Genomic DNA, 16,157 nt, shown 5'->3' on the forward strand with positions numbered 1-16,157 from the left:
ATACTGTATCAACCGGTTATTCCGTCATCGGTCTATCCAAGCTTCCCTGCGGTTGACAATACTATCATAGTAGTATCGCGAGAGTAGTTCACTGATATTCACACGTCAAACGGTAGATACTGAAACGAGAAACAACTCGATGCTACCCAAAAGGTTGTAGTAGAAGCCAACAAAGAGAATAATCGGGGAAGATGTAAAGAACTCGAGGGGTGACTGTCCAAGACTTTCTAAGGCCCCTAAAAGTGACTCAAAAAAGTGACTACCGGGCCAATGATATCATCGATTGCGGGAGCAGATCCACGTGCAGCCTAAAGCGGTTAGTCTGGGGTTGGGGTCGGGTCCTGCCCCACTTTGGAGCTTTCCATTACAGATAGCTACGTAACATATTCTATGCTAGACTTATAGGTCTGAATGTACGGTTCGGGAAGAGTGCGACGAATGTAACCGGGTATGATGCAAATCTAAACGCCCAAGAAATACACGACTGAATAGAACAAAAAGTGTCTGGAAACTGGCATATACAAGTACAGTACTAAACCTAGGTTTGGAGCTAGAGCTAGGACTCGCCTCGTCATCAGTCTTCGTCCTCTTCCTCCTCGTCAGTCGCATCTTCGACCGTGACTGCTCGAGCTTTGCCCTTGTCGGATGATGACGTGCCCTCTGAGGGGCCATCTATGGGAGGTTCCGAGGTTGTATTCTCGCTATGCAGGTGGCCATTGAGGCTAGCCGACAATTGCGGCGGCCAAACCCGGCGAGCCCGTTCTTCGTCTTGTGATGTTTCATGTGTTTCACTCTGATTCTCATGAGAAGATGCTGTAGCTTGTGTATTCACAGTAGATGTGCCCGGCTGAGTTGCTTCTGTGGGACGGCCAGGGGTTTCGAATAGCTGAGGGTCAATAGACGTAGGCACAATTGTCGGAGTAGGGGCTTGAGCAGCACTCGAGCTGCTAGACGATGGTTCCACACGCCGCAGAGGCGTTAGTGTCCATCCCGGAGGCAGAACCAGTCCCTGAGGAAGCCGGTTGTCACCAGCAGGAATTGAAGTGGATAATGAATTGGCTACCGAGTGAACCGAAATAGATGGCGGTGGAAAGGCAGCCGATGTCGAAGGCTGCGAAGATGGTTGTGCAGATCCGTCTGTTTGCACAGGGTTTTGCTGTTGTCCGGCCCGCAGTCGCTGGAGGTCCGCTTGCAGGAGGCGCAAAACATTCAGTTGTTCTGCAGTCGCCCGAAGGCCTTGGTATTCTAGAGCAATCTGTTGTTCAATGTGGGCCAACTGGTTCTGAATGTTGGACAAGTTGTTCTGAGGTGGTTGAGCGAAAGCAGGCACAGCATGTGGTCGGCCAAAGCCAAAACCAAACCCAATCTGCCGAGCTCCAGGCTGGACATTCACTGGACCTGCATTGTTTCCATGGATTTGCTGGTGGAGGTTTTGGAACATGTCTCCCCTTCCAGCTCCAAAGCCAATGCGGAAAGGACCAAGCTGGTATACGCGAGCTTGGGCTTGGCCGTTACCAGCGTTGTTGTTATTATTAACAGCATTTCCTGGTTGGTTTGCTCCTGGTTGAGCGCCAGGGACGCCATTCTGGCGACCGTCGTTGTTCGCACCGTCCGCCCGATACGGCTGGTTTTGCGAGACAACTACTGGGCGGCGACATGTTGGGCAATTCTGCTGCCGTTCAAGCCAGCTGCGCAGACAGGCAAAGTGAAGAATGTGGCCACATGGAAGTTTCTTCGGCCTCAGCCGGTCAGGAACAGGTTGTGCGTTGCCTGGAACGGGTTGTTGCCAAGGGACCATGTCTTCTCGGCAGATAATACAGACATCCTCTCGGGCAATCTCTTCTGCTGTGGCATCCGGGTATCTCTCGTTCATGTCCCTTGTTGCTGTACGGTATCGCATAAAATCAACGAGCCGTCGGCCGAACGAACGGACAGTGACAACCACGTCGCGCAAAATATGGATCGGAAGGCCGAAAAACGTGAATAGAATGGCGAAGAAAGTTAAATATACAACCAACTTGCAAAAGTCGGTAATCAGGTCAAGGTAAAACACCCAGCGACCCTTTTCTTCCCAACCGGCGATATCGAGCTCTAATTCGTCGACGTCGTTCTCATCGGGAAGGTTATCCGGTAGCCCAGTGGCTCCTGATTGACGATACTCCCGGATAGCTTGTTCTCTTGCAGACCTCAACTCCGCTCGACGCTCTTCCAGCTTGGCTTTCTTTTGGCGGTGGTTGACGTACAATTCCACGAGCGATATACCGTATCGAGCTAGTGTCGACGTCGACAGTATAGTAAGGATCGCAAACTCAAAGCCAAACATGACCATCATATCAGCGCGAGCCTGGTCCAAAACAGTTTTGACTGCATAGTCCAGCATCAACGCGTCAAACACGACCGATAAGATCAGCGATGATGCCAGGCGTGCGTGGAACAAACGCGGGTTGGCCGGAGGCTGCTGATCGAGAATCTCAACCCGGCCTTCACCGATCCAGCCCCAAACCTTGCCAATCAGCAAACAAACAAACATGACCAAAAACCACACGCCTAGCTCGCCTCTGAAGATGGTCATGGCAAGGCATGTTTCCGTCACAGCGAACCAGGCCTTTTCGTACAGCTGTTCGGTCTCGATGGGTCGGAGGGGTCCGTATAGAAGTCGCTGAAGTCCGTAGAGAAAGAATCCCGATGCGACAAGAAAGAGATTCGTTAATATCTGATCAATCAGAAAGTTAGCATTGACAACTTGCTTTTTCTAAGCATGCGGGAAGTTACCATGAGGTTGGCACTACTCTGGGACAGATACACAGCGGCTGCATAGAAGTTGGACCTCTGATGCAGTGCCTTCAAGACAACTCCGGCGGCCAGGGTCACCGAGACCTAAACGTTGATTTAGTAAGTGAGTCTGGAACAAGACTGCAGGGCTACTCACCCCAGCGTATGCCGCCAACCGCATTGTGAAAGGAGGGACTCAATGAGTGCCGAAACGCATTGAAGTAAGAAGATTGTAATAAAAGCAACAGTCTAGTATCAGGAATTCATTCTCCAGGTATGACACAGCGCAGATGCGATAGACCGCGGGGTGTCGATGAGCAACTGATGAGGTGTGGCAGTCGCGTGGTGGAACAAGCCAGCTATCATCATCTCCGCTCCCCGGCGCCTCCGCAGCCGCCGGATTATGTCAGCACCCAACAGGGGGAGTGAGAATCTACAATTATTTCAATGGAGCATGTTCTCAGATTACTGATTTGTTAACTGTCAAAATTGCAGTAGAGTTTGCTAATATCTTTATTCAGTGCAGACGAACAGCGCAGTTAAAGGTACGGGTGAGCTCTCGGAGCAATCTGGCCGATAAGCGTCGAGCTTATCGAACACGACAATAGGATCCAGACCCCTCTGCTGCCGTGTTATGTATACCTTCAACTGGAAAATTACACTAGCTAAATTTGTATCAAGTCAATTCCCCTCCGTATGACTCTCTGGTTTATGGAATGTGAGCTGTCAGCTGGACCAATCTGATGCTCATAGCTCCATTGCACGTGATCCCCGACCAATACCGATCGGCTTCCGCCCAGGCCGGCGACAGTCCAGGATCAAGTCAACAATCCCTTGATTGACTCAGACCTCAGACTCCATGGTGGTGTTCAGATCTAGGGGTCTTGCGATATTATTTATACAACAATGAGAGAACACGTCTCTTGATCCGGACTCATTATAACAAACAACGAGCAAGATGACGGCCCCACTACGACAGTCGCTCTTCACTGCGTCGCGTCTCCAAACAGCAACGTACCTACTCGGCGTCTGTCCTTTTTCCATTGCATTTTTGGTCTTTCTCAACTCTTCCGTGTCGTTTGTGGTGACCGATGTGATTGGGCTCGAATCCGGACAGGGCGATGCCCTTGGGACGCTGGGATTTGCCGACGAGCTTCTGGCTTTGGTGGCATGTCCGGCATGGGGATTGCTGTCGGATAGAATAGGAGTTCGATATGTGAGATTGACGTGAATTATAGCTATTAGCCAAAGCTAACCAAGTGTTTTGGCAGGTCTGCACGGCTGGGTACGCCATTATCGCTCTCGCCTTGATTCTCTTCGTCCAAGCTTCCAACATTTACCCGCAACTCCTCCTCGGTCGTTTGCTATTTAGTCTCGGCGGCTCAGCCGTCTCGACCATGGTGACAGCGGTATTGCCCACGGTAACAGGGGGCAGTGAAAGACTGGGGCAGCAGCGACGGCCACAGCACGCCTGGTGTGCGTCCTTGTCATCCGAGGTCACGATAACGCCCTCTCGCTTTGAACGACGTGCATCTCGGGACTCTGAGACGGAGCGGGCCTCCGACTCGTCGTCGCGACTGGCTGGATTTGTTGGTTTGTTTGCTGGATGCGGTGCATTGATTGCCCTGTCTGTATTTCTCCCACTTCCGGCACGGTTTGAGCAACAGGGGTCTTCGCCGTCGCAGGCTGTCAGGCAAAGTTATTATATCGTTGCGGCAGTAGCGATAATAGTTTCTATTGCGTGTTTCTTTGGTCTTCGAAATCTCCCTGGGGAGCACGGGAAGCATTTGCGGTCACTATGGGCACGTGGATCAGAAGTTGAATCGCAGACGCATTCGGTCAACTTGAACAATCTTCTATACGCCTTCACCCTCAGTGTCAAACATCCTGATATTTGCCTCGGCTATGTGGGAGGATTTGTTGCGCGGGCATCGTCTGTTGGAATTTCTCTCTTTATCCCACTGTTTGTCAACCATTACTTCCGGAGTTCGGATCTTTGCAACAAGGCTGGGTCTGAAGCCGTTTCCCCGACAGAGCTTGGTGATATCAAAAAGTCATGTCCCGAGGCGTACATACTTGCCTCGATTCTCACCGGCGTGTCGCAATTGATCGCCCTGCTGACGGCGCCAGCATTTGGTTACCTGTCTGAAAAGTCACGAGTACATAATTTCCCACTTCTTTTTGCCGCTATTTCTGGAATTATCGGCTATGTCGCTTTTCCACTTCTGCCGAGCCCCCAGTTCAAAGGGTCCGAAGGGAATGGTAGTGTCTTTTTGATAATGGGTCTTGTTGGAATGAGCCAAATAGGCGCTATCGTGTGCAGTCTAGGTATTCTCAGCAACGGTGTTCTTAATTTCCAGTCTCGCCATGGCCATGAACAACAGCAGCATGACCAGAATCCGATCGAAAGCGAAGCTGACCCGCACAACGAGCACGAGCCGCTTCTTTCCAAGCCCGGTGATGGACTTGCTACCAACAACCTGAACCACCTCAAAGGCTCTATTGCAGGAATCTACTCTCTCTTCGGGGGAGCCGGGATTCTGATTTTGACCAAGCTGGGAGGACTGCTTTTTGACGAGCTGTCCGAGGGTGCACCTTTTTACATTATGGCTATTTTCAACGGTGTGCTGTTAGTATCCGGGTTTGGCTGCAGTTTGTGGCGGTATCGGCGAGTGGTTGCATAGAATTTCACTTTAGTCAAATACAAATTGAACAATCCCTTCATACATATCAATCCATAGAAGACCTTAAAGTTAAGGTGATTAATTCACGCTATTCCCCACCCGGACGTCACGTGCCGCCCCGCTAGTGTACCCGCAGAGTTTGCACTGTCTGTCTCAACTTCAAACATCCCAAAATCCGAACCGCACCGCGCAAACGAAGCAAACATCGCATCATTTCGCGACCAGCTCTCACCCAGCCAAACTTACCCAACCAGCGTTTTTGAGAAGCGCAAGCTTCGCAGAGCTTAAAAAAAAAAAAAAAGGCTCTAGCTTTAGCGGCAGCCCGGTTGTACCTGTGCGTCTAACTCTGCTGCAGAGTTTCTAGAGAGATTTGTCACCTCGGCCGCGAGCGCGTGGGGACGGTTTTGACGCGCCAAGGGAAAAAAAAGAGAGGGAGAATTGGTAGCTATTGAGATATTTGAACAGAGAGAGAACTTTTTTTTTCAGTTGTTGATACTCGCTCGGGATCAAGTCAATCATGGCTTCGACGTCTAATCCACATCAGCAACAACAACAGCAGCAGCAACAACAACAATCATCAACGTCATCCCAACAACAAACACAACAATCCGATTTCTCCACCCACAACTCGCACATTGATCACAACAGCTATGTGACAAGCGAAAACCAGCTTGCAGGGCTAGTGCAAGCAGCCACTGCTGCAGCAGGCCAGGACGTGACCGATTGGGCGGCAGCAGCGGCGGCCGCAGCGGCTGCTGCTGGACACCATCATCTCGACGGATACTCTACCGACCTGCATCTCGCCGAGGACAGCTTTGGCGATGGCGGATTCGGTAGTCTCGGTCCCCCGCCCAGCGCTAGTCGACCAGTGCGAACCTCGACGACGAATGGACAAGGACAGGGATTATCCAGGACGGTTTCGAAGAAGAGGAAACGCGGGGAAGAGGCGCTCGACCCGGCCTTGACTGGCGCGGGCGGTGGTGCAGCAAACCAAGGAGAAGGGCAGCAGCAGCAACAAACGTTTGATGGAAGCGAATTGAATATTCGAGAACTGCCGCCGCAGCAGTCGCTCACAGATGCGCGGGCCGCAGGGGTGCACTCGGCGGCGGCGCTGTTTCGACAGCCGTCAAATAATAAGAAATACACACGGCCGCCCATGTCGCGGTTATTTACCTCGCTCGAGCTGTCGCCGGAGAACTTTCTGCATTTGCAGGCCGCTGCAAAGAACTACATGCTCAACGACGACCATCCGGAGCGGCGGGATTGTGTCGGGCAGCGCGGAAAGGGAGATACAGAGATGGTCAAGCTGCGGCTCTGGAACTGCGTGCGCAACTTTCTTGAAGAGGAGGGTAATGGAGAGCGCTTCTTTGGCGAGCATGTCGTCAACGAAGGGATGCCACCCCGACAGTATATCTGGCCGCGCGACCAGCACAAGATTATTTCTCTTGTGATTCCGCTACTTCGGCGCATGGTCACGAATGAGCGCCAGCGGCAGTATGCGATTGAGACGCGCAAGGGCGGTGCAACAGACGAGCGAAAACAGAAAAAGACTAGTGATAATGTCGATGGGTTCAACCTGTCAGAAACGCCCGAGAACGGACAGCAGCACGAACAACAGGACCGACCACTGGCGCCGCCACAGGTTCACCAAGGACCAGACCATTTTCTGCCGCCTCCTCCTTTGCCTTCGCATGACATTCCCGCGTCTGGACCGGGCATTGGCGTGGGCATGTCGAGTTTGGTTTTGGATGGGTATTCGACAGATTGGGACCATGTCTCGAGATCGTACAATGCATTCAACCAGGACTATCAGCTGGATACGCTCTGGGGCATGTCGGGCTTGCAGCAGCCAGACTGGTGGGGGCTTATGGCGGCCCTTGATAGTCATTTCCAGGTGTACCACCATGGTGACTCAACGGCCTGTCAGGGTCCTTGCGAGGAGAACTATCTCAATCGCATTTTCACGTCGGATGAATTCTCGCGGCTGGACTGGCGAGTGGGCGGCGGCCAAAACACCACGGCGCGCACACAATTGTATGTATAGACAGACTACTCATCACGGTGCATTACTAACATTCAGCAGCGCCAGTAGCATCACCCGAGACATGTCACGCATCATCAAAGAGTGCCTCGGCAAACCCGTCGATGACAGCACTCCAACGAACTTGGACACGACTCACACGACTCACGCCGACACGCACACGATGAACCACGCCGCATATCTCGGATCAATGCATCACTCTCCGTTCGACTCGGCGCCGGGGAACCACCACGACGAGTCATCACCGATCACAGTGCATTTCAACATTCTGCAAGAAGGCAAACGGCTTGTCCCACGGCTCGACGCTACAGCAGCGCAATGCCCTGATCTCGCCAGCATGCGCAATTTTCTATCGCACCGGCTCTCGGGCCAGCTGCCAGCGTCGGCCACGATACCGCTGGACGCGAACGGACAGGTCGACACGTCGCGCTGGCGCATCCAGGTCTGGCTGCCCGAGGGCGTCGTAGCCATGGCCAACGACAGCGACTGGGCGATTGCGCAGCTGTCGGCGGGCACGATCGACTGGATGGACAACGACCTGCGGGTGATAGTCGACCTGGACGATGCGCCGGAGATGTAGGACTATTTTATGTACACTAGGATGAGCACACACACATCAATTGATATCCCCACTACTCTTACTACCATAAAAACCCAAATAAAAATAAGCTTATCCATCCCTGTACTGCTGCTATACACAGGTCCATCCGGGGAAGTGGAGCGGTCCTCACAGCGCACATTCGCGCGTCGGAAAGCGGTTTCCGCAGCGCAGACAACGACCCTGCGATCGCCCCTCACTAGAGCTGTCATCCCCCGTGGGGAACCATGTGGAGCTAATTGTGTGTATTCTTACTCTATACAACACCTGCAGCTTTCTGCGGTGCAAAAGGGCTGCTGTAGCGAGGTGTTGTGCGTGTTGTAGGTGTCTGCAGAGTCTGCGTCTGCGCTATCCGGACTGGGAATGGCGTGTTTAAGCGAGAAGCACGAGGGAAATTTATGCTCGTACGTAGGTAGTACTCCTCTGGCATGCAGGGTGCAGACTGACAGCACGATGTACCACGTGGTGTCTATATCTTCTGCAGTACTAGAGACTCGTGCAGACAATTGAATCATTGCTCTTTCTATTCCCTCGGCATGAACAGGAAACGAAAACTGTCGAGTGGAGCCCCCCGCCCGTTGCGACGCAATTTCTGCTATCGTGACTTTGCGCCGTACTAATTATTAACTAGCCCACAATTTCTCTTATTTAGTCCCCCCCCTCGTCCGGCACCTCCTCTTTTTCCTTCTTCTTGCTGCTTGTCTGCTGTACTCTCCACGAAATACAAGATAACCATGTCCCCTTCCCCCGCCATCACGGCCGTCGAGCCCCACGGCCACGATGCCGAAAAAGTCGCCTCGACCCCGTCCATGGACGAGCTCGTCGCAAACGCCAAATCAGCCACAGACAAAGAGCACAAGATGACTCTGCTGCAGGGCATCCGGCTCTACCCCAAGGCCGTCTTTTGGAGCATGCTCATCTCGACGTGCATTGTCATGGAGGGCTATGACATTTGCCTCGTGAGCAATTTCTTTGGCTTTACCCCGTTTAACGAAAAGTACGGCGAGCAGCTGGCGGATGGAACTTATCAAGTGCCGGCCAGGGTATGTTTTCTATATATCCCTTGGAGAAGAATATACTAACAGATTCAGTGGCAATCCGGCCTGAGCAACGGCGCCACCGTCGGCGAGATCATTGGCCTCTTCATCAACGGTTATGTATCTGAGCGCTTCGGCTATCGCTACACCATCCTGGCCTGTCTTGCCATGGTCACCGCGTTTGTTTCCATCTTCTTCACTGCGCAAAACGTGCAGACGCTGCTCGCCGGCGAGATCCTGTGCGGTATCCCCTGGGGTGTGTTTCAGACCCTGACCATCACCTATGCCTCCGAGGTGTGTCCCGTCGCCCTGCGCGGCTACTTGACCTGCTACGTCAACATGTGCTGGGGCATTGGCCAGCTGATCGGCGTCGGCGTCATCAAAGCCATGCTGAACCGCACCGACGAGTGGGCATACCGCATCCCCTACGGCATACAATGGATCTGGCCTCTGCCTCTCGCCATCGGTGTCTTTTTTGCCCCAGAGTCCCCCTGGTGGCTCGTCCGCAAGGGTCGTGTACAAGACGCGAAAAAATCTTTGCTTCGTCTAACCAGCGTCAACCGCGAAACCGACTTTGACGCAGATGAAACCGTCGCCATGATGGTGCACACCGCCGCGCTCGAGGAGAAAATCACCCAGGGTGCCTCTTACTGGGACTGTTTCCGTGGCACAGACCTGCGCCGCACGGAGATTGTGTGCATGGTCTGGGCGATTCAGAATCTGAGTGGAAACTCGTTTTCGAACTACTCGACGTACTTTTTGCAGCGGGCTGGACTGGACGAGTCGACTTCGTACTCGTTCGCCATGGGCCAGTATGCGATCAACATTGCCGGCGTGTTTGGAGCATGGGGACTGATGAGTATGGGCATTGGCCGGCGCTCGCTGTACTTTTACGGCCTGTGTGGGCTGTTTACGATGCTCTTCATCATGGGGTTTTTGGGCCTGGTGCCGGCCGAGCACCGCGAGCAAGGGGCTATGGCGACGGGCAGTATGATGATTGTCTGGGCGCTCTTTTATCAGCTCTCTGTTGGTACTGTATGCTACTCGCTGGTCTCGGAACTGTCCACGCGCCGCCTGCAAATCAAAACCGTGGTCCTGGGCCGCAACCTGTACAATGTCGCTGCCATCATCACGGGCGTGTTGACGCCGTACATGCTCAACCCCGGCGCATGGAACTGGAGCAACTATGCGGGCTTCTTCTGGGCGGGCTTGTGTTTTCTGTGTATTGTTTATACGTATTTCCGTGTGCCTGAGCCGCGTGGACGGTCGTTTGCAGAGTTGGATGTGCTGTTTGAGCGCAAGGTTAGCGCGAGAAAGTTTGCTGAGACTGAAGTGGATGTCTTTGAGGAGGATGTTGATAGAGAGGTGGTGGGCATGTACAAGGGGGCTTCTACCGGAGTAGATGTTAAAGTTGCGAATCCGGTTTTTTCATAGTTGCTCTTTCTTTCTTTTTTTTTGTTTTAATAGTACATAATAATGATGACCGGAGACAGAAGTTTAATGTTAATAATTGACAGTTAATTTAATTTTGTTTTATATCACAAATATTTGTTAACAGTCCTAAAACCAATGAATCACTCGCCCAATCCATCCACTCGCCTGCTCTTCCCCAATCCGCATCTGCTTCTCCTCGCGAATCTCGGCAAGCTCAGTCTGAAAGTCGATTTGCGCGAGCGGGATGATTTTGGATCGTAGGTATATTTTGAAGAATATATACAGGGCTGAGCCATTACTGTTAGAACACCATCCGGGTACATATGTTAACAGGGAGGGAGGAGACATACCGGCAAAAATGAAAATGTTCAAATAGCAGGTCAAAAACCCAGATGCGGTGAAGCTGTTTTTGACAAAGACGTCAAAGCCTAGATAGTCTGTCAGCAGATATCATTCAACCAAGATGGTGTTGGGTGTACCAGAAAAAAAGACAACGAGAAAGACGACCAGCAAAGTGATCCACGCCGCGTACGGCTGCAGCGGACTGCGGTATGGCAGTTCTAACCCATCATCAGTATGAAGAAAAAATAGAAAGAAAGAAACAAAATACCATTCCTGGAAATATTTTGGGCTTTCAACCCCGCCCAAAACCGCAAATACGTCGCCTCAATAACAATCCACCCAATCAGCCCAGCCACTGTCGTGATATTCACAAACCAGCCAAACACCACAGACGTATTATTCGCCACACACAGATACACCAGCGGCAGAACAAGACATGTCAATCCAACCGCATACTGCGGTGTGCCGAACCGATTACATCGTTGGAAGAATCCAGGTGCGTGCCCGTCGCGACTCAGACCGTACAGCGTGCGCGACGCGATGAAGACGCATGCGGATCCGCTGCTGATGGCCGAGGTACACACGACAGCGTTGATGATGGATGGCACGGCAGACACGCCGGCGCGCTGAAAGGCAATAGTGAATGGCGACTGTTGCGCAGTGCCGGTGGATATGCTCAGGCTCTTGTCGTTGGATGGGCTACCTTGGATTAGTACATGTTATCCCTGACACACAAGGCGGAACAGAAAACTTACACGATCATCCCCACGATAAACACGTTCAACACGTAAAAGAAAAAAACACGCAGAAAGGTCTTTTTCGTTGCGGCCGGAATGACTCGTCGCGGATCCTGCGTTTCCGACCCTGAAATCGCTACGACTTGGATATTGCCATAGCTAAACGCGGCCGAGAGAAGAACTTTCCAAATCGCCAGAAACCGGCCGGTGGAGCCACTGTCGATATACTCGTTAAACGCACCGGGGTTGTTCCAGTAGCGAAAGCCGATGCGTTCGTGGTTTGGGGCGCCGCCCAGGTCGATAACAAGACCGCCGATGATCAGGCCGATGATCAGCATGATCTTGAGCGAGGCGAATACGACTTCGGACTGTAGAGTGTTAGTGGGAGTCAACTAGACGAAATGCTATTTGAATACCTCTCCGTATAGTCGGACGCCAACCAAGTTGATCACGACAATAAAAACAAGAAACACGGTAATCCATACAGCTGCGTTGACCGACGTGTTCCAGAATTGAATCACAGTTGCCGCAGCACTTATTTCTGCTGCAGCATTGATGGTCATTGCATACCCTGGCAAGTTAGCAACTATACAAGAAACAAAAGGACCAAAAACATACAAAAGTTCCACCCTGTTGCAGCACCCAGCGCCGGCTCCACGTATTTGGTTGCGTGGCGAATGAAGCCACCAGTGGATGGCATAAACGAGGTGATTTCGCCAGTAGTATACGAAACCCCAGCAGTCACAAAGCCCATCAGAATATAGGCTATCAATGCTCCGGCAGGGCCTGCAGTTGCGAGAACCTGGCCGGAATTGAGAAACAATCCGGTACCCTATATCAATTTGATACCAAGTCAATATATGTAGAAGCTCAATGTGTTTGAAATAGTCAACTCACAATCATCCCAGCAATGGCAATCATGTTGATATGGCGCGACTTTAGGTCGCGCTTGATCTCCTCCATCCTGCCAACCTCGCTGTGGTCGTCCATGTCGACGCTGGATTCCAGGTCGCGTGTGCCCTTTACAGGGCCCGCCTTTTCGGTATTCATGATTGTCAATGCTCACAAGACAAATGATTTTTTATATAGCAGACTCATGGTCACCCAATGGCACAAGCATAGCTAAATAGAATCACAAATCAGTGCTTGTGACTCAGAAAATGCAATTATCCATTTTGACAGTTAGATAAGGACCGGCTCGGTTGAACGCCGAGATAGCGGTAAGACGCCGGCAGGTGCGGGGAATTCGCCGGTAAACCTAGCCCTAACCACAGCAAAAACCTTCAAAACAGCTCAACTCTAATCGAGATTATCTGCAAATTTCACGAAAAGAACAAAAACCATGCCAGACGGGTCTTTTCAGCTGTATGACCTGCGCGTCGAGGTCGTGTGCCCCCCGGAAAAACGCATTCTCTGCGGCGCCAAAGAAGGCGACTATTTCACGCTGCAGGGCGAGATGCTGCATCTGCCGCCGAACCAGGGGATTAGCATTTACAGCTTGGGTGTGTAGTTTTTTAAAACATTTGCAAAGAAAAAAATTTTTTTGACAGACTTACTAGCTTCGGTTATCGCCCTTCTCCCGGCAAAACAGCGCGTCACTCATGCAAATGACTGGATGACGACTGATGCGCTGATAGCATGTCCGGATCCAAACTGTCCGTCTGCGCTGAAAATTATTCGAGAGGGTTTGAGGACATTCAGCCATGATGAGACGACGGTTGTGCCGTTGAATTCGTCTTGATTTTGGCGTTATTATGAGGGTTCGACTAGAGTGTTGAAGCCAGATCACGACTGTGGATGTAGCAATTCTCGTTCCTATATCATGGACTATTGCTTTACCCATCATCTTCACCTTTAGAATTAGCAGTCAATTTGTTTTTCAGATATTGTGAAGTTAATGGATAATAATTCCAGTCAAATACCCCGTATACATATCTATGGATATCCTCTGTGATCACTAACCATATACTGGGTGGATAATTGTTAGTTAGATATTATTGTTCACTAAGCGACTGGGTCTACGCAGACATTTACACTGACCTATTCAAAGGGAGATGGCCACCACGTCGGACAAAATTCTTCATCAAGTTTTGACTATCAGTTCTGCATATTGTGCGCTCTATGAAATAATATCAAATGTTTTACAGCTACATCTATAACCTTCCTACTCATGGAAATGCTGAGCAGGCTAGAATTAGAGTCGAATGAATAATTTCAGAGGCGTGGTGCTCGACTTCGCCAGCCTAAGGACGGTCTTCGGGTTACAAGACTTGAGAAAGCATTGCTGGACATTGCCTTCACATGCTGACACGGAAGAGATACCGAAGGCGGACCTGGGCTACGTCGTAGGCTATGTACTCATTGTACTGCAGGTATGCGTTCGGAACGTTTGTGGGCCCCGGAGTGACTGACACGTCAGGCTGGCAACCATGTTAGCACCAACCAAAATTGCCAGGCCAGAAGCAACTCACCATCATACAACCTGACAAGGCTCGATTCACGCTCTTTGCATCCTTCCATTTGCTTGGTCCCATCATGCCCTTTCCCCACGTGCTGTGCATACCTTTCGCTCTTGCATCCTCGTCGGCGTTGTAGGACGCGTTGGTCAACTCGTACATCGGATTTCCTAGCTCAGCCTCGCATAGCAGCAACAAAGCTGTGCCGCCAGAACTGTACGAACAGCAGTAATTTGCAGATTTAGAAGACATGTCAGCTAGATAGATGCCTTTTCCAAACATGTAGCCAGACACTGGAGCCTCGGGCGGCGCAATACGGAGACCTTGGCTGAGAATACCTGCAAAGTTGGTCACTCGAGAGCCGTGCCAAAGCAAGCGACGTTCACTGGCAATCTTTGAGAATTTGCTCTGTTCAAATCGCTCGAACTCCCCTTGACGCTCAATTCGGAAAATGTCTTCCACTTTGTACGTCATGTAGTGCGTAGCACCCTTAGAGTCGTTGAGGTAGGCTTCCAGCTCCATGAATTCTTCGCTCTTGTGATCAATGGGTGACATCTCGTTCATATTGAGGCCCTGGAACTGTTTATCTAGTTTATGAATGCCGCCATCATCCTGGAGGGTGTTCTTCAACATTGCTGCCGCCTCCTTCATGTCTGACAAACTCTCAAGCAATTCAATCTCCTTTTTAAGATGATCATTGTCGTGGATGATCGGAGGACGATTGCGGCCAAAGGCATGAGGAATGACAGAATAGTACAAATTAGACAATCGCTCGACTTCTGCTCCAGATTGGACACCTGATCCACCGATGTGTACAGCTAGATCTTTAAGTGCTTGGAACCCCCGTGCAATCGTGCCTTTGCTGAGTTTTCCCAGGGGAAGCTTGTTCGCGTCGTAGTTGAGTTCAGTCATGGTTGCATCGAAATAAGATTGATTAAAAATTAGCTTCATCAAATTTTGCACGGGCGGCTCGAGGGCGGATTTAGTTGGTTTTGTCCTGGACTCCTCGGCGTTGGCGTCAACGTTACTGCTGGCATCCTCCTCGTCGTCAGAGTCAGGATCGTACGATCGCTCGATATAGGCGTATTTACCCGTCTTGGGCTCTAGACCTCGATCCGACCATTTGAGACCAGACTTTTCTCTGAACTTTTTTTCGAAATTCTTGACTGCGTCGTTCAATGATCCATCACCGAGCAACGAACTCTGGCCACGTTCGCCCACTCTACCCCATCGTGTCCATGTTTTGAAGTCTGAACGGGCACCATTGCACACCAACTGTAATCTGTGAGTAGCTTGTACGATACGAAGTGAGATGAGGGATGATATACTTGAACTTTGTAGAATTTATTGTTGTTAGCAGAGGCATTAGTCTGATTAAGTGATGCGTCCATGATTGTGCCATCGTCTTCTATGTAGACCTCGTAGGAACCCGGGCAGTACTCATCAACTGAGATGACGAGTTTCTTCGACTTTGAGTTCTGACCATCTCCTACCTTGGCGTCCTGGTCGATTTTCGGCTTCTTCGGCTGCGATGCATCTTGAGCGACTGGCGATGGGCTAGAAGCCGATGCAGGACGCTTCTTGGAGCCATTAGCCGCTTGCAGAGAAGCGGATGTCGAGTTTGGAGATGAGGATAACAAGAACTGAGCCTCATCTGCCTTTTTATCTAAGATTTGAATCAGCACAACGATCTTTCACATCATACATCAACCGTAATGGGCTAGGGTAGGAAGCTTACCTGCTGATACGCACTCATCGAGCCACTCAACCTTCACAACTGGCACATTGTGGGAAGCTGCCGATTTGACTTTGGTAGAATTGCTCTCATAGTCTTTTTCTGTAGCAATCAAAAAAGTAGTGTCGGCGGTCACCTTGGAGACAACGGTAGCGCCCAGCGATGTGATGCGTGTGGCCAGCGCTGCTTGCGTAGTGCCAGGGAATTTACCAGAGGTTGCAATTGAGCAACCCTCCAAGGGTAAAGGCTTGGTGGTTTTCTGAGCGGTTTTGCGAGCCATGGCAGTAATTGACAACCAAAGGTCCGTACAGCTTGAATTAT

General features: G+C 51.1%; 6 protein-coding genes across 6 annotated transcripts; 3 read left to right on the forward strand and 3 right to left on the reverse strand.

Annotated features, from left to right (window-relative positions):
- Window positions 1-574: 574 nt before the first annotated feature.
- TRUGW13939_01189 (uncharacterized protein) lies at window positions 575-2,953 on the reverse strand (the record flags this gene model as incomplete). Its single annotated transcript, XM_035484392.1, has 3 exons — window positions 575-2,713; window positions 2,773-2,877; window positions 2,930-2,953. The coding sequence occupies 3 exons, from the start codon at window positions 2,951-2,953 to the stop codon at window positions 575-577; spliced, it is 2,268 nt and encodes a 755-aa protein (XP_035340285.1).
- Window positions 2,954-3,730: 777 nt separating this feature from the next.
- Window positions 3,731-8,077, forward strand: TRUGW13939_01190 (uncharacterized protein; the record flags this gene model as incomplete). The annotated part of the gene is made up of 5 exons (XM_035484393.1): window positions 3,731-3,988; window positions 4,044-5,424; window positions 5,514-5,530; window positions 5,968-7,490; window positions 7,540-8,077. 5 exons carry the CDS (start codon window positions 3,731-3,733, stop codon window positions 8,075-8,077), a joined length of 3,717 nt encoding a protein of 1,238 aa, XP_035340286.1.
- A 752-nt stretch (window positions 8,078-8,829) lies between these two features.
- Window positions 8,830-10,566, forward strand: TRUGW13939_01191 (uncharacterized protein; the record flags this gene model as incomplete). The annotated part of the gene is made up of 2 exons (XM_035484394.1): window positions 8,830-9,138; window positions 9,187-10,566. 2 exons carry the CDS (start codon window positions 8,830-8,832, stop codon window positions 10,564-10,566), a joined length of 1,689 nt encoding a protein of 562 aa, XP_035340287.1.
- A 126-nt stretch (window positions 10,567-10,692) lies between these two features.
- TRUGW13939_01192 (uncharacterized protein) lies at window positions 10,693-12,695 on the reverse strand (the record flags this gene model as incomplete). Its single annotated transcript, XM_035484395.1, has 8 exons — window positions 10,693-10,853; window positions 10,917-10,994; window positions 11,046-11,126; window positions 11,177-11,607; window positions 11,664-12,013; window positions 12,062-12,216; window positions 12,264-12,477; window positions 12,543-12,695. 8 exons carry the CDS (start codon window positions 12,693-12,695, stop codon window positions 10,693-10,695), a joined length of 1,623 nt encoding a protein of 540 aa, XP_035340288.1.
- A 292-nt stretch (window positions 12,696-12,987) lies between these two features.
- TRUGW13939_01193 (uncharacterized protein) lies at window positions 12,988-13,386 on the forward strand (the record flags this gene model as incomplete). The annotated part of the gene is made up of 2 exons (XM_035484396.1): window positions 12,988-13,147; window positions 13,205-13,386. 2 exons carry the CDS (start codon window positions 12,988-12,990, stop codon window positions 13,384-13,386), a joined length of 342 nt encoding a protein of 113 aa, XP_035340289.1.
- Window positions 13,387-13,942: 556 nt separating this feature from the next.
- Window positions 13,943-16,116, reverse strand: TRUGW13939_01194 (uncharacterized protein; the record flags this gene model as incomplete). Its single annotated transcript, XM_035484397.1, has 4 exons — window positions 13,943-14,065; window positions 14,117-15,376; window positions 15,430-15,767; window positions 15,840-16,116. 4 exons carry the CDS (start codon window positions 16,114-16,116, stop codon window positions 13,943-13,945), a joined length of 1,998 nt encoding a protein of 665 aa, XP_035340290.1.
- Between the last annotated feature and the right edge of the window lie 41 nt (window positions 16,117-16,157).

The sequence above is a fragment of the Talaromyces rugulosus genome, chromosome I (genome assembly GCF_013368755.1).
Source record: "Talaromyces rugulosus chromosome I, complete sequence".
Lineage (NCBI taxonomy): Eukaryota > Fungi > Ascomycota > Eurotiomycetes > Eurotiales > Trichocomaceae > Talaromyces > Talaromyces rugulosus.